General features: G+C 50.8%; 2 protein-coding genes across 4 annotated transcripts; one reads left to right on the top strand and one right to left on the bottom strand.

The window, feature by feature from the left end:
* Nucleotides 1-3,280: 3,280 nt before the first annotated feature.
* Nucleotides 3,281-12,747, bottom strand: Gtpbp2 (GTP binding protein 2). Of its 3 annotated transcripts, none has more exons than XM_042671940.1 (12): nucleotides 10,961-11,213; nucleotides 9,354-9,380; nucleotides 8,883-9,067; nucleotides 8,409-8,517; nucleotides 7,812-8,009; nucleotides 7,339-7,513; nucleotides 6,967-7,186; nucleotides 6,465-6,600; nucleotides 6,279-6,337; nucleotides 5,592-5,763; nucleotides 5,024-5,188; nucleotides 3,281-4,794 (listed from the first exon to the last, which is right to left on the bottom strand). In XM_042671940.1, the coding sequence occupies exons 1-12, from the start codon at nucleotides 11,147-11,149 to the stop codon at nucleotides 4,621-4,623; spliced, it is 1,809 nt and encodes a 602-aa protein (XP_042527874.1). In that variant the 5' UTR covers nucleotides 11,150-11,213; the 3' UTR covers nucleotides 3,281-4,620. The 3 variants fall into 3 exon arrangements, with proteins under 3 accessions (XP_042527874.1, XP_042527875.1, XP_042527877.1); XM_042671941.1 differs by lacking the exon at nucleotides 10,961-11,213 and adding an exon at nucleotides 12,520-12,747 and having other exon boundaries at nucleotides 3,282-4,794; XM_042671943.1 differs by lacking the exon at nucleotides 3,281-4,794 and having other exon boundaries at nucleotides 5,030-5,142; nucleotides 10,961-11,168.
* A 4,338-nt stretch (nucleotides 12,748-17,085) lies between these two features.
* On the top strand, nucleotides 17,086-20,760 carry LOC122101560 (MAD2L1 binding protein). The gene is made up of 3 exons (XM_042671916.1): nucleotides 17,086-17,186; nucleotides 17,559-17,815; nucleotides 19,851-20,760. Exons 1-3 carry the CDS (start codon nucleotides 17,141-17,143, stop codon nucleotides 20,361-20,363), a joined length of 816 nt encoding a protein of 271 aa, XP_042527850.1. The 5' UTR covers nucleotides 17,086-17,140; the 3' UTR covers nucleotides 20,364-20,760.
* The last annotated feature ends 352 nt before the right edge of the window (nucleotides 20,761-21,112 follow it).

The following is a 21,112-nucleotide window of genomic DNA, read 5'->3' as shown; positions in this document are numbered from 1 at the left end:
AGAGTTCAGGCCCCACGACTAGACCCCTCCCCCCCCCCCCCCAAAAAAAATTAAATGACTTGGGGCTGGGAAGGTGGCTCAGTGGTAAGAGTGCTTGCCTGGCATACATGAGGCCCTGGGTTCTATTCTTCAGTACCACATAAGCAGAAAAAGCTGGAAGTGGGGCTGAGGCTCAAGTGGTAGAGCGCTAGTCAGCAGCTGAAGAGCTGAAGGACAGCGCCCAGGTCCAGAGTTCAGGCCCCACAACCGACCAAAAAATAAACAAAACTAAATGACTTAAAATTCTTTTTTATTCCTAGCTTTATAAAATGGGCAGTTCGGATAGTGCTTTAACCAGAAAGTTTTTGGAGAGTGGTAGTGGTGATATTAGAATTTGAACTGACTAGGTAGGTGTTCGACCACTTGAGCCATACCCCCAGGCTTATCTGCTCTAGCTAATTTTTGGGTAGAGCTTGCATGAACTGCAATCCTCCCAATCTGTCTTCCTATGTATCTGGAATTGCATCATGGGACAGTATGCTTACCCGGGTACTGTATTATTAACCTTTACTTTTACGTATGGGAAATGGGCTCTTTGGGCTCAAAGTATTGGTGCGATGAGGTATAAGTTAAGTGACTGAGTATCTGCCCAGTGTGAGACTATTTAATCCCCAGTTCCACAAAAGAATGTGAAATGAGACATGGAATCAACTGGAAATGGACTGAGCTAGGAAGTGACAGGTGAAATTGGTAGGGAGAACAATGGATACAAATCAACCTAGGCAAAAAAAAATAAAAATAAATCAACCTAGGCTTTTTAGTTTATAAATTGGGGCTCTGATTTTAACTTGAAGAGGGAAAAATTGAAATTCACTGAGTCTAGCAGAAACTATCCTTTGATGGTATTTACTTCTATGACTAACCTCCTATGTATACTATACTTACAGCTTCTTAAAGGCAAGAATTCTTCAAAGTGCCAAACCCATATGTAACATGTTCCTGATATTCCTTGAATGTATGTATGTATGTATAAAAACAATGTTTAGATATCTGTATCTGTCTTTGAGAGGTTAGGGAGAGGCACAGAAATGGGTGAACAAATGCAGCAATGATACTCAATAGATAATATGCTGAAAATGAATTATACAACTGTGAGTGGGTATGGAAGGGAAAAAAAACAGCAGAGAGCAAAGGAAGAGGTAACATTGCCCAAAAATAAATGTACTCATTACCTAACTTGTGAAATGGTAAATCCCTCTGAATATCACCTTTATAAATTTTAGATGTGACTGCCAAACCGGGACAATAAAAATGTACAAGCTTGGGGCTGGGAAGGTGGCTCAGTGGTAGAGCGCTTGCCTTGCATGCACAAGGCCCTGGGTTCGATTCCTCAGCACCACATAAGCAAAAGGAAAAAAGCCAGAAGTGGCGCTGTGGCTCAAGTGGTAGAGCGCTAGCCTTGAGCTGAAGAGCTGAGGGATGGCACCCAGGCCCAGCATTCAGGCCCCACGACCGGACCCCCCAAAAAAAGTACAAGCTTTGTGCAGGCCTGTCTCACATTCTCCCTCCGTGCCTCCCTCTCCCCCCCCCCCCCCTCGGAATGTTCCATTAATGTAGCAAAGTTGCTCACTACTTCCTGGAGGTGTCCCAAGTACTGAGATGTGATTTTCCAACATTATACACACACACACACCAATGTACAGTACCCTTTTTTCTCTAAGACAGGCTCACTGTGTCTAAGTTGGCCTTGAACTAATGATCCCATTGCCTCAGCCGCTGGCATGCTGGGATTCCAGGCATGTCCTACTACTTCTAGCTCTTTTTTGTGTGCCAGTCCCAGGGCTTGAACTCAGGGTCTGGGCACCGCCTTGAGCTTTTGTGCTTAAGTCTAGCACTCTACCACTTGGGCCAGTTTCACTTCTGGCTTTTTAGTGGTTAATTGGAGATAAGAGTGTGGTTGGTTTTCCTGCCCAGGCTGGCTTCAAACCTCGATTCTTAGATCTCAGACTCATGAGTAGCTAGGGATATAGGCCTGAGCGATTGGCACCAGCTTCAGCTTTTTCTTAATCTATGTTAGAGATAACAAAAATGATATCTGAAGGATCCATCTCTTTTGGCTGTTCTGCAGACCAAGTTAAATACTTTTTGGCAGGCTGGCTTGCATGAAGGAGCCATAGACAAAAGTGGTATGGTAGAGGTCTCATTGGACTTGTAGAGGCCCTGACTAATAGGGTATAAGCAGACCACTAGGGGCAGTATTAGCAGCACACCTGTTTTCTCGGGAATGCCAGCTTTGTTCCAGCACAATGGCAATGAGCCTGGCTGGCAGGCAGAAGTGTAAAGGTCATTGCTGGGGGAAAGCTATAGGGCCATCTGGTTGCACAATAGCAGCTTGCATAAAGAAGTAAACATATAACTCCTAAGAAGGAAGTAAATGCTCCTAGCTCCTAATACAGTAAGTTTTTTAATCATAGGCTTCTTAGTAGCAAGACAAACTAGTAGTGTTTTAAGTGGTAGCTGGTCCTGAGCGGAGGGACACTATCACTTTAATACTCTCAAGGCAGACAGGCACATAAGACCTTAAACCACATTATTTCTTTTTCCAGGACCAGAGCTTACAGTGGCAATCAGATAGTCTGAACATGGAAAAAGGAAGAGGGGCTGATATTCTACAGATGGTCCTCAAAATTCTAAATCTAGGTTATAACAGACCTGTGAAACGCAGGGCATTGGCGACTTGGACCTATAAATCCTAGCTACTCAGGAGGCTGAGACCTGAGGATTGCAATTCAAAGCTAGCCCAGGCAGAAATGTCAGAGTTTTATCTCCAGTTAATCAACAAAAAAGTCAGAAGTGCGGGTGTAGTTCAAATGCTAGAATGCCAGCTTTGAGCAAAAAAGCCAAGCAAGAGTGTAAGGCCCTAAATTCAAGCCTCAGTTACAAGCACCAGGAAAAAAAAGTCAAATGTAAGGACCAGATTACATAATATTACATTCATATCTTAATTTCTTCCTGATCTCTGACAGGCAGAGGAGAGGGCTCCTCCTTAAATACAGGGTAACTACCTATTAGAGCCAAAAAGGCCTTGGTTTTAGCTGGGCACCAGTGGCTCAAGCCTGTCATCCTAGCTACTCAGGAAGCTGAGATATGAGGATAGCAGCTCAAAGCCAGCCTGAGCAGGAAAGTCCCTGAGTCTTATCTCCAATAAACCACCAGAAGATGAAGTGGTGCTGTGGTTCAAGTGGTAGAACGCTAGCCTTGAGCTGAAGAGCTCAGGGACACCGCCCAGGCCCAGAGTTCAAGCCCCATAACTGACCAAAAAAAAAAAGGCCTTGGTTTTGTTTGCTTTCTAACTCTGCTCACTCAAGAATGATGCAAAACAGACCAGAACACACAGCTAGAGCATTGGACACTGTTCCTGTGGGGGAGTACAAAAGAAATGAGAAAAGGGACCTTTTGGGAGGTCAGGAATGGTGTGGATTCACTCACCTCTAATTCTGGAGAGGAATCTAACTCTGCAAGCTGAGCCTGTGTCTTAAGCATAAGCACAGTGTGTTCAATAAAACATTTTATTCTGTACAATATATATGTGTATTTAAATATATATACATGTACATTTATATATGTATATATGCAGAGAAATCTCAACCAACAAATCCCTGAGCCCACGGGAACCCAGGACGCTAACGAAGGGAAAGGAAAGTCCATGCCTAAGAGTAGGAAATATGGCACCATCTTTCCCTTTCCTCCTGGTTCCCTGCTACCGAGGGAAGGGGATGATCACTACAAATTACTAAAAGTTTATGTCAGAGCAGAAAATGGGGTGGAGAGGGTAAGATGCAGAACCGTGAGGGGTCAGGTCCCCCAGCCACCAGCCAACCTAGAGGAGCAAAGCGTACGATTTGATCCAGCATGAAAGCCAACAGGTGACTGCAGAGAGAGAGGAGGAGGTGATTTACATGCAGCTGGCCTCTGGCACGGCAAGCTTTAGCTCGGCAGCCCCACACTGGGGCCAGCACAACAAATAGCACCTATGGGGCCTGTGAGAAGAGCTAGGGGTCCGGCCCGTGAGAGAAGGGGGAACGAAGCTGAGGGGTAGGTAGGCCTTAGGTCTCAGCACAAGGTGGGAACACTGTCGCTCACTGGCCCTCTATCCTGTTCTTCAGACTCTGGGGCCACCAAGATGGCCAGGAGCAATGGTTTTTGTCCAGTCAGGTAGAGATGGGCAATGGTCTTGAGAAGAGGTATAGAAAAAGGAGTGCTTCTGAGGGCCACCCCCAGTTGTACGATTCCTGAAGGGCAGGGACCACACTGGTCATGCCCAGTCCTGATGGTGGGCCACAGTGGCGGTAGTCTGCTCCCTCCAGTAGATGGGCCACAGGTCTGCAGGGTTGATGGGCCAGCCAGGTAGGCTCGCAGCTGCTGAGCACTCCCCTGAAATGTCTTCCCCTCAGTCAGTTCTGCCCCTCCCTGGTGGCCACACCAAGCTTCACACTTCTCCTGAAAGCTGTCAGGAAGCGAGTGGCAGAGAGCGTCCCTCTCCCTAGCCTATGAACACACACAGCCGCCAACAGCGGGCAGCAGGGCCGGAAGTCACCTTATATTGTAGCGACAGCAATAGAGCTATCCTGCTGGGAAGACTCAGAAGCCCATGTTGGCCTGTGCTCCTGCTGAAATGGCTTGCACATCGGTGACATGGCCGATGCCCTTGGTGACACCCTCCCGGAACAGCAGTTTGGCGCCCACCTTCAGGTACTCTGGGTGTTTCAGGAAGCGGAAACGCACCACTGCCTTCTCCCCTGTCCGTAGCTTGTCCTGCAGCAGATGAGTGGTTACTGCCCTGGCCACTGCCTCCCATCTCCCACCTCCACCAGCCTTGGCTACCCCTGGGGCCTCCAGGTGGGCTGTTTCCCATCCTACATAGGCTTCTGTTCCCATTGCGGGATCAGAGAATGCCACCATGTCCAAGGTGAGGCCTTCCTCCCTTCTGGAGGCAGTCTGCCTTTTCCCCAGAGCAATCGAGGCCTGGCAGGGCCCCACTCACCTTCGCATGGATCTTTTCCACCACTGCTGTCTGGCGAACATTGCCCACGTGTACTGTCACCTGGAATCCTCGCCGGAAGGTAGTGGCATGGAACAGTAGGACTATCTCTGCCTCAAACACTGAGCAGATGGTGGGGTTCATCTCAGGGCTCACCATCACCATGCCCTGGGGAAGGCGCAGCACAGGCCCACGAGGGGCACACCTGGCTTTAGACGACCCCCCCCCAGCCACCCTACACCCCGCCTGACCCTGCTTCTCTATGTAACTCCAGAGGCCTTGGCTGACAATTGTCTCAATTCTCCTCTTCAAGGGTAATTTCTTTGCCCATCTCCCATGTCCTCTTCACCTTTTCAAAACAGTATCTTTAGAATCCTGGACATGCAGCTTATACTGTACTGACTCACACTAAAGTGCTCTTCCCCTTGGTGAGTATTCTAAGTCACTTTATACAGGCTCTGTATGCAGGCCTATGCTGCTGGGTGACAGAAGCACCTCAGACCACAGTGCTCCTTGGCCAAGAGTCACTCACTCACTCATGCTCTCTCTCCAACCCCTGCACCCACCTCACCTTTCGAAGCAATGCACGGTCAAAGTCCCCAAGGGCCAGTGTAGCAGCCTGACCAGCTCGCAGCACTCGACAGGCAGAGCGGTTGCGCTGGATGCTGCATACTTTCAGCTCCAGGAAGCGGCCATCGTCCGTAGGGCCCACCACCAGCTGGTCGCCCTCACGGCAAATCCCACTGCAGCCCAGAGGGCAGGTGGTACAGTGTCAGCCTAGGTCCCCTGGCCGACTGCGAGCGTCATACAGAGCACTCTCCCTTCTGGGATTGAGACCCTCAAGTAGGGGAAAGGAAGTCTAAATTCGGATTTGAAGGTAGGGAAAGGACTGCCTTGCCAGTCTGCTGAGACTGAAGTCCAATACCAGGGAAGACCCGCGGCAACGGTTGGCACAAAGGCGCCTTCTGGTTTGATAACAGTGAACACCTGACCCCTGGAGAAGCAAGTGATCCCCTTGGGTTTCACCCTCTGCTTTGAAAAGTCTACTATTCCCCACTCTGACCTGAGTTGATAAGCCCACACTTCTTCCCAGCAAGCCGCCATACTATTTCTTCCCTCACAAGCCAATTGAGTGGCGTCCTACAGCTCTTTTAGACATGAAAGCCAATGAACAAACAAGTGCATCCTTGGGCTCTGCGCAACTCCAGGACCAGGGTGTGAGGGCCAAATAGGGTGGAGAGCAAACAAGACAATTCACCTGGCAAGTGTCCCGCCAACAACAGTCCCCACTTCTGGTACTGTGTAGATCTCATCTACCTGGAGCCAAAGAAAACTCCATCAATGTCCTGCCAGCCAGGGCTCGACAATCTCCCAACGGGCTCTGGCGTGAAAAGAACTGGCCCTTCCCCATCCCCAGCCTTCTACCTGTTTTTGAGCCAACTACCTGGAATTCTGTCAACTGCTGCATGAGTTCCTCCTGCTCTTTGCTGTTGGTGAGCGGTGGCAGGATGTTCAAGAAGACTTTGAGAAGGTCCAGACTCTCCCCCGACACACTGGACAGTGTGAAGATAGGGGTGACACTGTGGAAGAAGGTATGAAATGGAGATGAGGGAAATCCTGCCAGGAAGTAGAGGCCTACACATGGCAGGTGAGCTTTTCTATGGGCAGGAAAGGGTCCCTCTTTCCAAGCCAAGGAATGTGGTGCATGAAGTCCATCCCCAGGCCCGAGAGACAGCAAATATCCCCAGGGTCCCAGGCATCAGCAAAGCTCCAGGGGAAGGGCCAAGCCCTTCAGAGACCAATTCCCCAGCCCCATCCTAAGCTGAAAGAGCCAAGGCCAGAATCTGAGTCAGAAAGCATCTAACCCTGAAGACAGGACACCAAGCTCCTGGGCACTCTGGAACCTTCCCTGTGGACCAGGGCTTTAGGGTGAGAGTCAGGCTCACTTGGGTGACTGGGCAAACTGCTGGGCAGCAGTGACAGCATCGTCCTCAGAGGTGACCAACATGGGGACCTTGTGGCAGCCAGGCTGCTTGAGGACCCGCTCCAGCTGGCGTACTGTCCTCTCCACTGTGGTCTTGGCACAGAGGTCCACTTTACTGACCACGATGAAGAAGGGCACTTTCAGGGCCAGGGCCAGCCCCAGATGTTCCCTTGTAGTGCCAGCTACCTCAGAGAGAAGTGGCAGCAGCAGGAGAGAAGAATGTGGGAGGGAGGAAAGGAAGAGGAGAGTTGGTGTGACTCTCAACTTTGAGGAAGCCCAGGGTAGGAGAGTCAGCACCTCCCTTCAGCCCTGCCCCCTGCCCGGTGCTTCGTACCAATCCCCGTGTTAGCACTGACGAGGAGCAGGGCGCAGTCTGGGCAGTAGGAGGTGAGGCCGAAGATGGTGGTGTGCAGGTACTTATGGTGGCCTGCCAGGTCGATGAAGGTGATCATCTTGGAGCTGCTCTCGCAGATCTCTTCTGCCGTCCGTGAGTCGCTGTAATTCACCACCTAGCCCAGAGCCCAGGCTCTCAGTGCCCCCTGCAAGCCACCCCAACCCTTTAGGAGTTGCCAGGACCTAAGTCAGTCCCTAGTGACCCTGCCTCGAAACTGAGCCCCACTTTCTACTTAGTCCAGTTGATTTCCATGTGCTTCCTAAAAGGTAGAGCATCTGTTGGCAGCGCCCAGGGGACCTTCATCTACACCACTCCAAAGACTCCACACTTGGCCCCCAGCCTCTGTCCTTCGCCTCTACCATCCCATCCATCCTTAGAGGTTGGCCCTACTGGGTCCCAGTGATCCCATGCACCTCTCCCTTGCTGTTAAAGCCCAGGATCTCGAAGCTGATGCTGGAGGTTCGACCAGACTGAATCTCGTGCAGGTGGCGGAAAAGGTTGAGTCGAGCCCGGCCCCGCCCATTGTCCAGCTCTCCTTGGGTCAGGACCCCAAGCAGGGTTGATTTTCCTGAGTCCACATTCCCCAAGACAGCCACACGGAGGTCCAGGAACTGTAAACAAATTGCCAGAGGTAAGGGCTCTAATCAATTACCTACCACTGAAAGTCAAGAGAGAATCTGGAGCCTGGCACTAGTGGCTCACGCCTGTTATCTTAGCTACTTAGGCTGAGATCTGAGGATCATGGTTCAAAGCCAGCTCGGGCAGGAAAGTCTGTGAGACGCTTATCTCCAGTTAACCACCAGAAAACCAGAAGTGGCGCTGTGGCTCAAGTGCTAGAGTGCTTGTCTTGAGCTGAAGAGCTCAAGGACAGAGCCCAGACCCAGAGTTCAAGTCCCACAACTGACAAAAAAAGAAAAAAGAAAAGAAAGAGAGAGAGAGAGAGAGAATCTGGATACCACAATAAGGACTAGGTTGCATCAGCATGGGGGCTGGGAAGGGCTGGTACTCACCTGCTGGTTGTCAGGGACCTTTCGTACCAGCACCTCAGTGATCTTCCGGGGCATGTCACTGTCATAATCCACTTCTCGCTCCCGAAGAACAGTGATGTCTGCCCCAACCCTGTCATTGCAAGGCCACAGCTGTCATATTGCATTGTACTCCCTCCGTTACAACCTGGCTCTGGACCAATGACCTTTCTGCACCACCCACAGAGCTCCCAAAACCTATTCCTTACCCCTCTTCGTCATCAATCCCCACCCACAGCCCCTCTAAAGGAAACAAGTAAGCCAGCACATCTTACGGAAAACAGCGTATGCTCAATGAAGAGAGTAGGACACCAGGGCCCCCACTTTGGCCCCCTGTCAAGAAACTACAGAAGCTCCCCCGCACCCCATCCCGGCCTTGACTCTAGAGCCCTGGGTGACTGGGAATGCCAGGGGTCACCGCCAGAGCTAGGGAAGGACTGAGGGAGAGGGAAAGCATACTTCTCTGCCATTCGGTGCAGGGTCTTGAGAGAGGCCCGCATCTCCTCCTCAGCCAGGCCCACCAGCAGCCCATTGTCCTCTACCCCAATCTGGTAGACAGCCTCTCCACGCCCCTCCTGAAGTCGCCACTTCATTTGTGTCACCAGGTGCTCAAAGCGGTACTGGGACGGATTCACCAGCTTCAGCTTAGGGCAGGCAGAGTATCAGGAGTTGAAATCAGGGGTGCTCCTCCTAAACCCACATAGTCCCCCAATCTGTCTTGCTGCAAGGACAAGACCCTTCCTTTCCTCTTCTGGCCCCCCAGCTCCCCTAACAGTATGTTCCCCTTCCAGAGTGAGGTTCAGAGGCATTACCCCTGTACCACAGCCTCAATTATCATAGACCACAAAACTGGAAAGACCTTAGAGAAATCACCCCATGCTGGCAAGGGCAATCTAGCCCATCCCCTACTTTTCCCAGCCTAAGACTCACTTTATATTCAATGTTTCCATCTTCAGCCTGAAAAGAAACAGGAAGCAGTCACCATCTACTGTCCAGACCCAACCCCTACTTTCCCTCAACTTCCATTGAGTCCAAGCAGAGAGCAGGGCTCTCAATCACCTGTCTCGCCCAGTGAATGCCAAGGGCCAATGCTAGCCCTAGTGTGACCTCTCTAAGGAGACAATAAATCAACTTAAGCCAGGAATGGAACCTCAAGTCCCTCCTTTATTCAGGGGAGTTCTGTTTTTCCCAGGTGCAGATCACCCCTAAACCAGCCTAAAACTGTGGTCCTCAGATGTCTATGTGTCCTCTGCACCCTGACTGTTAAGGCTTTTCTTTGCCCTGATCTTTCCTTCCTGCCTGCCCCTCTCAGCTGATGCCATCAAGTGTAAGAAGCTACAAGTGGATCTGGATGGAGGCCAAAAGGTGAGCTCAGCACTGGTCACTATAAGCTCAGTGAGGGAAGAGCAGAGAGCTCCAAAGTTGGAACTGATAAGAACAAAAGAAACTCAGAAAATGTGAAAAGGAGGTAGAATCCATAAGCCAGACCCACAATGCTTTTACCTTCTGTCCCCTAATCCTCATGCCTCTGTTGTGCTAAAATCCTCAATCTACCTCAGGATCTCTTTCTGTCTTCCAGAGGGGGATTCCCCTTCTTGAGTGTACAAGACTATATGTAACTGCCATTCTGTATTTCCCTCCTCTGCTCTGGCCATTTTACTTTTCCTCTTCCCACCCAGCCCATCATATCATCCTACAAAGTCCTGACAGGTGGTCTTCACTCATAATCTCCACCCTACAAAGCTGATGGGCTCTCTTCCCCCCCCCCCAACAATGCCTTATTTATCATTTAGTTGGGAATGGGCATATTAGAATGGAGGGCTTCAGAAATATGGTACAAGGGTAACAATCTAGGCAGATAATTATCCCAGTGTGTTCCCAGACTCCACAGCATTAGCAAGACATGGGAACTTGTAAGAAATGCATATTCTCGGACCCACCCCTCACCTACTGAATCAGAAAAGTTCTAGAAACTGGGGCCAGCAATCCTGACCATTCTGGCACACAAGTTTGATAATCACTGGTTTAGGTTCTTCCCCTGGGTCTCCCTATCTTAAGGAGAGACTAAGTGGGAGTTGTTCCCTGGTCCCACTCCCTCACAGGGCAGGCAGAGGGCAGAGGGCTAAGTCTAACTGTTCTCTGGCTGTATGTGTGTGAGGATCTGGGGACCGGGAGGGACCGTGTTGCTCTTTTCACGGGTACCCTTCTCTTCCTCGTGGAGCAAGTTTAGAAAAAGTAGTATTTACTCTGAATATTCTGTTCGCCCCAAAATAGATGAGAGCCCCTCTTCCCACGTCTTCTTCCCAAATAAGGGGTAAGCCCTGCCCCTGAGGTCCGGACACCCGCGGGGAGGTCCAGCCCCTCCGCTCTTCCGTCCTGAGATGAGGCTCCCCGGGCACAAGCGCAGGTTCTCCTCCTGCGCCCCTCCTTCCCGGGGTCTCGACACCGGAAGGGGGGTTCTCTCGGTCCCGCCTCCCGGGGGTCCTGGGACCGGAAGGAGTGGTTTCCTTCGGCCCCACCGCTTTTTAGGTGCTCACCTCGGGGGGGAGGTACGGGGGGTTGTTGGCTTTGCCCCCTCTGTTCCTTCCGTTCTTCTTCTTCCCCTTCTGGCCCCCGCAGCCACTACCGCCGCTGCCGACTGCCCTAGCTTTGAGGGTCCCGCCCATGGCCGGACCCGCTCCGGGCCGGCAGCAGCCGCCGAACAGCTCCGATACCCGCGAGTCCATCCGCCGCGGCCACCAGGCCCCCCCCGCCCGACCCCTCCCCCCCACCGCCGCCGCCGCTGCCGCCGCCGCCGCCGCCGCCGCCGCCGCCGCCGCCGCTGCCGCCCTCTGCTACCGCCGCGTCCGGCCAGCCGGAGGAGAGCGGGGTGGGGCCCGGCACTGGCCACGCCTCCACCTCCCCTGGCCTCCGGGTCGCGTCAGAAACAGTCGCGGGGCACGACGGGATATGGAGTCCGTAGGCCTGGGACTTGGCCCCAAAGAACGCGCCGCCATCCTACAGCTCCCAGGAGGCATCGCGGCACCAGGACCGCGGGAGGCTTCGCGGCGGGGACTGGGGGCGCGCTTGGCGCGCAAAGGCCGAAGGGAGCGGTAGTCTGGAGCCGGATCCCCCCGGTCCCCGCGCCCCTTTTCCTAGGGCCTGGGGCGCGCGGCGGTTGATTGCCCGCGGTCTGAGGAAGGGCGCTGCGGCCGGGGTCGGAGGGCTTACATCAGAATCGAGCTTTGTGAGCGCCTTCGCGCGGATCCCGGACAACAGATTTTGGACCTGGAGAGCTGAAAAATTCTGGGCAACTGGTCGCTCCAGCCTGCTGGCTTCAGCTCTGCCTCAGTTTCCTCCCCGATGGCTGGCGTGCCGTCGGGGTGAGTCAGGGGCCAAGCCAGGGCGGGGCCAGACCGTAGTTAGCCTAATTACGGCTGTTATTGTGTCGATGGTTGTGCCACCTTTACACCGTAGTCACTACTTTATTACTAGCTTGGCACCGTCCGGGGGCTGGTTTTAGCAGCCTCGGGCACCCTAGAAGCTCAGACACGGGGCCCAAGCCCATAAACCAACCTGCTGCCGAAGGGGTGCCGGACACCCTCCACGAGCATCTCCCCTCCCCTTTGTTTTGAAGCCGAACCAATCTGGATGAACCAAGTTTGGTTTAAAATAGCCCCAGCTGTCGGAAGGACCTGCCCCCCGCTTGGGGCGGGGCCCGGGCTCCAGCTACGTCAACCGCCCTCCGAGAAGTGGCCCGGAATAGAAACTTGACCTGTGGCCCTCCTAGGTTGTTGACTTTTGACTTTCTGGCCAAGCCCATCTCTTACGCTCTTTTAGAGTTCTAGAGCTCTTGCAGTCAGCAGGGAGTAAACACACCAGCGACGTAAACTAGTGTACAAGATACCAGAAAGGCAGGGTGGAGAAGCAGTAAGAATTGCTGGGCTGGGAGTCAGGACGCCAGGGTTCAATTCTTAACCCCATGGCTGTCTCATGACTCACTCCTTCCCTCTTCACAAACAATGAAATGTTCATAAACAGCCAAGAAACTAAACACCTTTTTTGCCTGCAGACTTCAGTTTTCCTTGGAAAACTAGAATCAGCAACGGTGACTTACCTCTGGTGCTCCTTGAAGGGGTTCAGACCCAGTGAAGTCCAGGCTTCCCAAGTCCACCTGGAGAGAGGGCAGATCTATTGGCCATGCAGTTCCTGTCCACATGGTCTAACTCCTCACAGCAGGAGTGCAGAACCAAAGTCTGAAAGAAGGCCAAGCAGGTCCAGCCAATGTTGTGGGTCTTCAAAGGCACAGATGACTTTTCTCTTTGCAATCCTGAGTGGTTGAGAGGAAAGTTACACTGCACAGAACAACCCAGACAGAGCATAGACCCCAGGAAAATTATTGTTAAAAACTGAGTCTAGAGAATAAGAGATCTCTAAAAAGAATGAGGAATTGGAAGAAAAGATATAACTCTATAACAGGACAACCTTTTCTGGCCCTTCCTGATTTAAAAAAAAAAAAAAAATGAGGGCCTGCTGCACTTGACTGATAGCAGCTATCTTCAGCTTCATGGTTTCTTTCAACCAATCCTAACACAATTTCAGTCTGAGTGGAGAACTTTTAAGAGATGGCAGGGGGCAGGCCAATCTAACATGCCTGGCCTACCACAGACAGAAGTGCAGCTGGCAGAGGAGTAGGACAGTGACTCCTGTCCAGGAGAAGATGAGGGTCCTGGGTGATGGAAGGTGGTGTATGTGATTAGTTCCTTGGAGGAGTTGCTTATGAGGTGGTTGGTGATGGAATCCGTTCATATATATGCATTGTGGGCACACACATGTCACATGCAAACATTTTTCCCTGGCTTGTAATTAGTCACTTGTGTATAATGCCTCTTCCTATGTTTTAAACTCAAACTAAGCAATCTTTTATGTTTTCGGGGGCAGGGGAGGCTTGATCACCTCTAAGCCAAGCCCACTCTTAAATTATGTCATTCCCTAATATGTCTTCCAGAAGTCTTTGCTTTTTAATCTGGTGCTGAGGAATGAACCCAGGGCCTTAATGCATGCTAAGCATACACTGTTACTACTAAATTATACCTCCCTCAACCTTTCTTCTAGGAATTTTAAGATTTATTTTTATGCTTTAATCTGGGTCTTCCCTTTGTGTGATATTTGCTTTGTCACAATTATTAAATATGAACACACACACACACACACACACACACACACACACACACACATATAGTATACCCATGGATCTGTTTCTAGACTTTCTTCTGTATTTTGTTATTTTTTGCATTGCTAGAGATGGAACCTACAAAGATCTCATTTATGCTAAGTACTCAACCACTCTCTCATACACCCACACCTGTCCCAACACCATAGTACTTAATTTAATTTAATCTTGAGTTTTATAAGACAGTATGTTAGGGGCTAGAATGTGGCTTAGTGGTAGGTTCCTTGTCTAACATGTATGAAGCCCTGGGTTCGATTCCTCAGTACCACATAAATAGAAAAAGCTAGAAGTGGTGTTGTGGCTCAAAGTGGTAGAGTGCTAGCCTTGAACAAAAGAAGCTCAGGGACAATGCCTAGGTCCTGAGTTCATCTCAGGACTGGCAAGAAAAAAGACAGTATGTTAAAGATTGTACTATTTTGGTATGTTTTGATTTCTGTCCCTACTTCCTGAAACACACCCTATTTTTTACCTCCATGACCTGACACTTGTTTTTCTTCATATTTCTGAGTACTTCTCCTTTTTTGTTTTTTTTTTTTCTCTCTCTCTCTCCCCTGTTATACCACACACACTGGTGTCTTCAGGATCCTAGCCCATTCACATTCTTCACATCCTTCCTGGGTATCATCTACTCCATGTTGAGGACTCTCAAATACCCATCCCTATTCCAAATGTGTTTCTAAAATTATCAATTCACTGTCTAACAGAGACGTCAAACAGCCTATAAAAACCTAAACTTCTGGCTAGGTGCTGGTGGCTCATGCCTGTAATCCTAGCTACTCCAGAGGCTGAGATCTGAGGATTGTGGTTCAAAGGTAGCCTGGGCAGGAAAGTCCATGAGATACTTATCTCCAATAAATCACCAGAAAACTGGAAGTGGTGCTGTGGCTCAAGAGGTAGAGCGCAAGCCTTGAGTTGAAGAGCTGAGGGACATCACCCAGGCCCAGAGACCAATGACCAACAAAACAAACAAAAAATCTTTCTTTTTTTTTTTTTGGGTCCAGTCGTGGGGCCTGAACTCTGGGCCTGGGCGCTGTCCCTCAGCTCTTCAGCTCAAGGCTAGTGCTCTACCACTTGAGCCACAGCACCACTTCCAGCTTTTTTCTTTTTGCTTATGTGGTGCTGAGGAATCGAACCCAGGGCCTCAGGCATGCAAGGCAAGTGCTCTACCACTGAGCCAACTTCCCAGCCCACAAAAAATCTTTCTACACACTCTCCTAGTATTCCTTCCTTCATTGTCTAGCACAGCTACCATACGGTTACTGAAGTCAAAAACCTGTTTGTCTTTTTGGAAGGTCCTTCCTTCCTTCCTTCTTTCCTTCCTTTTTTTTTTTTGCTGGGCTTGAACTCAGGGCCTGGGCATTGTCCCTGAACTTCTCGGCCCAAAGCTAGCACTCTACCACTTGAGTAAGAGCTTCACTTCTGGCATTTTTGGTAGTTAATTGAAGGTAAGAGCCTCATAAACTTTCATACTTGGGCTGGCTTTGAACTACAATCCTCAGAACTCAGCCTCCTGAGTAATTAGAAGTATAGACATGAGCCAGCATTGGAAGTCTCTTCTTATATCTTCTCTCCTTTAGGTCCAAATATTAAATTATGCTCAATAGAGTTTTTTTTTTTTGATGTACTCATACTTGCTAGGCTTACACTCACAACTTGAGTCACAACTCTAGCTGCCTTTTGCTGGTTATTTTGGAGATGGAATCTAGTGGACAATTCTGCCAGAGCTGGCTTTGAACTGTAATCCTCTAGATCTCAGCCTTCTGAGTAGCTAAATGATTAAGATGTGAGACACTGTTGCCCAGCTAAACTCATTTCTGAATATCTCTAAGGTTCACCTAATTTTCTCCACCCACTGGGACTACCCTAGTAGAGCCTCTTTAACCATACACTGTGTCCTGTACTTGTTACTTCTAACTGGTATCCCTGTCCTTGCTCATTCTCACTGTTATAATATCCAATGTCTACACTCTAGGTCCTGTAGAGATTAACTTTATTTTATTTTGCCAGTCCTGGGGCTTGAACTCTGTCCCTAGGCACTGTCTCTGAGCTTTTGTGCTCAAGACTAATGCTCTACCACGTGAGCCACAGCTCCGTGTGTGTGTGTGTGTGTGTGTGAGTGTGTGTGTGTGTGATTAATTGGAGGAAGAGTCTCACAGACTTTCCTGCAAAGGCTGGCTTCATTGACATCAGTAAGTCCTATTATGATCTGGCTTCTATGTTCCACTACAACAGCCTTAACCCTTTATCATATGAACTTATGGGGGCTGGGAAGGTGGCTCAGTGGTAGAGCACTTGCCTTGCATGCATGAGGCCCTGGATTCGATTCCTCAGCAACACATAAGCAAAAAAAAAAAAAAAAAAAAAAGCCGGAAGTGGTGCTGTGGCTTAAGTGGTAGAGCGCTACCCTTGAGCTGAAGAGCTGAGGAACAGCACCCAGGCCCAGAGTTTAGGCCCCACCACCGGACCCCAAAAAAAAAACATGCCAGAAGTGGAAGTGTCGATCAAGTGGTAGAGAGTCAGCCTTGAGCTGAAAAGCCAAGTGAGAGCCTTCTTCTCCCCTGGTTCCAGCCCCAGTACCAGTACACAAGCACACACACACACACACACACACACACACACACACACACACACACACACGTATGAGTTTATTTCATTCCGTGAATAGAGAACACTACAGAGATTGTAGTCTTCGTTGTCCTGCTGTCTTCCAGTCACACAGCTTCTTCACAAGTTTCTTCTGGGAACTCCCACTTTCCCTGCCCCAACACCAAAAAGTCAGGCCCCCTGTTTTTCACAGCCCTTGTTACCCACCCCCACCGTATAATTATTGTATCATCTATCCACAGCGAATCCCTGTGCAGACAGTGTCTGCACTCCGCTTATTGGAGGTATTGTCTCCAGCACCTAGGACAGGGCCTGGCAAGAAGTGGGCACCCAGTGACCAGTGAACGAAGGTGCATGGGTGCCTGAGCCCAGGAATGCTCTGGAAGGCTTCGCCCAGCGGCTCAGAGCACTCGGGTTCCGAGATACGGAAGGGCCGCCGTCTGGGAGGAAACCGAAGCCTCAAGTGCAGACCTCGCCCAGCCAGTCTCCGCTTCACCGCGCCCCGCCCCCTCGGCCCCTCGGGCCCGCCCAGCCTGCCTCCGCCTCACTGAGCCCCGCCCCCGGACCCGCCCAGCCAGTCTCCGCTTCACCGCGCCCCGCCCCCTCGGTCCCTCGGCCCCTCGGGCCCCGCCCAGCCTGCCTCCGCCTCACTGAGCCCCGCCCCTCGGGCCCCGCCCAGCCAGTTTTTGCTTCACTGAGCCCCGCCCCCGGCCCCGCCCAGCCAGCCTCCGCTTCACCGCCCCTCCCACTGCTCCCTCGGGCCCCGCCCAGCCAGCCTCCACCGCGCCCCGCGCCCCGCCCCCCCCGGAGACCGCCCAGACAAGTGGGGGCGTGGACTTCCCAGGATGCTCCGAGCGGCCCCGGTGCCAACCGCTGGGAGAGGAGGGAGGAGGAGGCCGTGATGGCGACGCCGGAGCCGGAAGTGCAGTGTGCTGCTGCAGTCCCTGGTAAGGTGTGGGGTTCCGAGCTTGAGGGGCTTTGGAGACCTGCTTCCCTGCTTCCCTCTCCTACCGCCGCCTCCCTTAAGTCATGTAGCCTCCGGTCTGACCCCAGTGTGCCTCCCCCCGCGCTGGCTCCGCCCGGGACTCCCGCACCCTGACTGGAGTTGGTCCTCGAGCTGTCGACCTCAGGGTCGGGGACCCCCGCTTTCTGAGCGAACTCCCCCCACTGCCCTGCTGTCAGCGTAGGCGGGGATCGGGAATCGCCGCCGGTCCTAGAGGTTGCCGAGGGTCTGGTGGCTGGTGTGGCGGCCACAGGCCACAGGAAGGCTGACTTTGCCCTCTCACTTTATCTACTTCATCCCTGTCTTCACGCCCTAGATTTGGAATGGTATGAGAACCCGGAAGAAACTCATAGTCCCCTAGATCTGCTGGAAACCAACTCTGCCCAGGAACCTTCCAATCCTCCCGAGGCCTTTCCCCCAAGAGACTGCTTGGTGCCCGTGGTGTTTCCTGGGCCAGTGAGCCAGGAGGGCTGCTGTCAGTTTACTTGTGAACTGCTAAAGCATATCATGTACCAACGCCAGCAACTCCCGCTGCCCTATGAACAGCTAAAGCACTTCTACCGGAAACCCCAGGTATGTGCCGGCTTTGGGAGGAAGTCATTGGGGAGACTCTTAGATGGTAGTTATGCAGGTAGAAGAGGGTCTAAGAAACCTTCAGGGCCTCTGCCTTTCCCACACCGACAAACACTTTTTCTCTCTGGTTGTCTTTTTTGTTTTTTTGTCGGTTGTAGTGCTTGAACTCAGGGCCTGGGAACTGTCCCTTGAGACCTTCTGCTCAAGGTTAGCACCCTACCACTTTGAGCCATAGCCTTACTTCGTTATTTTTGTGTGTGTGTGTGTGAGTGTGTGTGTGTGTGTGTGTATGTATGTATGTATGTGTTTACATAGGGCTTGAACTCTGGGCCTGGGCGCTGTTCATGAGTTCTTTAGCCCAAGGCTAGGGCTCTACCACCTAAGCCACAGCACCACTTCCGGTTTTCTGGAGGTTAATTGGAGATAAGATTCTCACGGACTCTGCCCAGGCTAGCTTTGAACCACGATCCTCAGATCTCAGCCTCCAGAGCAGCTAGGATTACAGGCAGGAGCCACGAGTGTCCAGCTTAGTTTTGAGGCTTTTTTCCTGTTCCTTTCAGTGTCTCTGTTTCTTCCAGAATCTTTTCCATATTTGTTTCTTTTGGTATCTGTGTTTCATGTTGGAGGCTTTTATTGGGCTGGTGAAGGTTTCAGAATAACTGGCAGAAAAACGAAGTAGTCGGTAACAATCGATAAGAAATGTACTCATTACCTTACTCGTAACCCCTCTGTATAGCATCTTCACAATAAACAAAAAACACCAAAATAATAGTTAAAAAAAGATTTCAGAATAAATGATTGCAAGCTATCTCTGGGCCTCTGCAGTGATAAACTTCACTGTGGAAGGAAAATGGGTGGGGGACCAAGTGGTCTTTTGTTTTTCGGGGGGGGGGGGGCCCTCACCAAACATGGTATTGGAAATATTCTCTGCAGAAGGTGGGGATTTGCAGATGATCTAAGCATCCTCTTACAAGCTTTTATTCAACCCTGTTGTGTCCACTCTTGCCATCTGAGGTGCCTGTACTGTCGGTTTCCTGGGTATTTCCAATTCTTGACTTTTCTTGGATTCCTAAGTATGGCTGTGTTTCTTAGGGGTGCCCCCGTTTGCCACAGTTGCTATTCACCATTCCTGAATTCTTTTTTTTTTTTTTTTTTGGGGGGGGGTCCGGTCGTGGGGCCTGAACTCTGGGCCTGAGCGCTGTCCCTCAGCACTTCAGCTCAAGGCTAGCACTCTACCACTTGAGCCACAGCGCCACTTCCAGCTTTTTTCTTTTTGCTTATGTGGTGCTGAGGAATTGAACCCAGGGCCTCATGCATGCAAGGCAAGTGCTCTACCACTGAGCCACCTTCCCAGCCCCCATTCCTGAATTCTTAACTCTTCCAGCTGCTTTCTTTCATTTCCCAAAACTTTGACCAATGTCATCTATTCTCCAGTTTTCCACTCTCTCCGGAGTTCTCTTTTACTCTTTCTATTCCTTTTGTGGGGGAAGGTGAGAAGGGACAGTACTGGGGTTTGATCTCAGAGCCTCACAGTTAGTAGGCAGGCACCATACCACTGAAGCCATATCCTCCACCTTTTCCTTTCTGACTTTTTTTTCTCTTGTATTTTAGGGGGGAGCATGTGATAAAAGAGATGTATTCTATTGGCTATATTTAGTTAGAAAACCTACTCTGGAATTACCTTTATTAGCCCAAATAGTCTTCTTTCTTGTGTATTCCCTGTATAACAAAAATAATCCTCAGTCTGTATTCCGTGAGTAACAAAGCTTTGCTACCTTCAGCCGCGCCAGGAACACTCCCTGACTTTTCACTGCTTTTATCATCATGCCTTCCGCTTCAGCGGAAGCATGGGAGAATTATAGTTTCCTTTTTAATAGAATGCTGTCTGTCTGATAAAACCCAAAATCTTGGTTTGGAGACTTCCTTGGGCTTGTGGTCCAATGCTGTTAAGTCTAGTTACACATCCCAAAGAGTTTTTTCAGCTGCCACCGGCTTACCTTACCTCCTTTTCTCCCATCATTCATTGTCCTTACAGGCAGAGGATGTGGTGAGGAAGAAACCTCTGGCCCCCACTGAGGCAAACAGCAGGAAATGCCAACAAGCCCTGGCAGAACTGGAGAGTGTCCTCAGTCACCTAGAGGACCTTTTCTCGAGGACGCTAGTACCACGAGTGTTGATCCTCCTTGGGGGCAGTGCCCTGAGCCCCAAAGAGTTCTATGAACTCGACTTGTCCCGGCTGGCCCCCTTCAGCGTGGACCAGAGCCTGAGCACAGCAGCTTGTTTGCGTCGTCTCTTTCGAGCCATTTTCCTGGCTGATGCCTTTAATGAGCTGCAGGCTCCTCCGCTTATGGGCACCATTGTCATGGCACAGGGGCACCGGGACTGTGGAGAAGATTGGTTTCGGCCTAAGCTCAACTACAGAGTACCCAGCCGGGGCCACAAACTCACCGTGACCCTGTCCTGCGGTCGGTCTTCCATCCCAGCCATGCATCTGGAGGATTACGTTTGGTTCCAGGCACCAGTGACACTTAAAGGCTTCCATGAGTGAAGGAGGGGCTTCCTAATCTATGAAGACACAGCAGCTGAATTCTCTCTCTGGTATCAACTTACCCATCTGTTCCTTGGAATTGGAGTTGCTTCTGGTGAGGGAGGAAGGAAGGTTCTGCCTTGGCCACCTGGCCTCCCCGCCTCAGGCCTCCTGAGAGGGCTGATGGCTGTGAATGTTGATAATCATCGTTGAATGAAAGGTCAACTTTACGGAGGCTGCTGGGGTCAGTTCGGGGTTGAAAAGCAGAGATGGTCCATGGAGTCTCACACGGAGGTGGTCCTTCGCTGCTCTTGCTCTATCCTTTCAGAATTGTTAGCAGTCATATGTGGGTGTGACTCATGAATTTTAATAGAAAATGAACAATCATATTAAATTTTCCTGAAAGTTTGGATATGTAGATACTTCTCAGCCTTGAGGTTATTTTGTTTTTCTCTTGGGCCTCTTCTCTCGGGCTTCTAGAATTTTTTTCACTAATTTTATTTTCTCTCATCCACAGCTCAGGCTAGTCGGCGTGTTATATGGCTTGGTCAAGGTTCTATAAGTAACATCTGGTAAGAACAGACATGAGGGCTGGGAAGGTGGCTCAGTGGTAGAGCGCTTGCCTTGCATGCATGAGGCCCTAGGTTTGTTCCTCAGTACCACATAAGCAAAAAGAAAAAAGCCGGAAGTAGCGCTGTGGCTCAAATGGTAGAGCGCTAGCCTTGAGCTGAAGAGCTGAGGGACAGCGCCCAGGCCCAGAGTTCAGGCCC

Source organism: Dipodomys spectabilis, unplaced genomic scaffold (assembly GCF_019054845.1).
Source record: "Dipodomys spectabilis isolate Male_0828 unplaced genomic scaffold, ASM1905484v1 ptg000669l, whole genome shotgun sequence".
Classification (NCBI taxonomy): Eukaryota; Metazoa; Chordata; class Mammalia; order Rodentia; family Heteromyidae; genus Dipodomys; species Dipodomys spectabilis.
This window is presented reverse-complemented; position numbering and strand designations above follow the sequence as displayed.

What these genes read in the sequence shown, in the direction of transcription:
- LOC122101560 (XM_042671916.1), top strand. Translation starts at nt 17,141, where the DNA reads ATGGCGACGCCGGAGCCGGAAGTGCAGTGTGCTGCTGCAGTCCCTG. An exon ending in GTGTGCTGCTGCAGTCCCTG is followed by an intron (nt 17,187 to 17,558) that starts GTAAGGTGTGGG and finishes TTCACGCCCTAG; the next exon opens with ATTTGGAATGGTATGAGAAC. An exon ending in ACTTCTACCGGAAACCCCAG is followed by an intron (nt 17,816 to 19,850) that starts GTATGTGCCGGC and finishes TTGTCCTTACAG; the next exon opens with GCAGAGGATGTGGTGAGGAA.
- Gtpbp2 (XM_042671940.1), bottom strand. Translation starts at nt 11,149, where the DNA reads ATGGACTCGCGGGTATCGGAGCTGTTCGGCGGCTGCTGCCGGCCCGGA. An exon ending in CCCCGTACCTCCCCCCCGAG is followed by an intron (nt 9,381 to 10,960) that starts GTGAGCACCTAA and finishes GTTTCTTTTCAG; the next exon opens with GCTGAAGATGGAAACATTGA. An exon ending in AGGTCCCTGACAACCAGCAG is followed by an intron (nt 8,010 to 8,408) that starts GTGAGTACCAGC and finishes ATTTGTTTACAG; the next exon opens with TTCCTGGACCTCCGTGTGGC.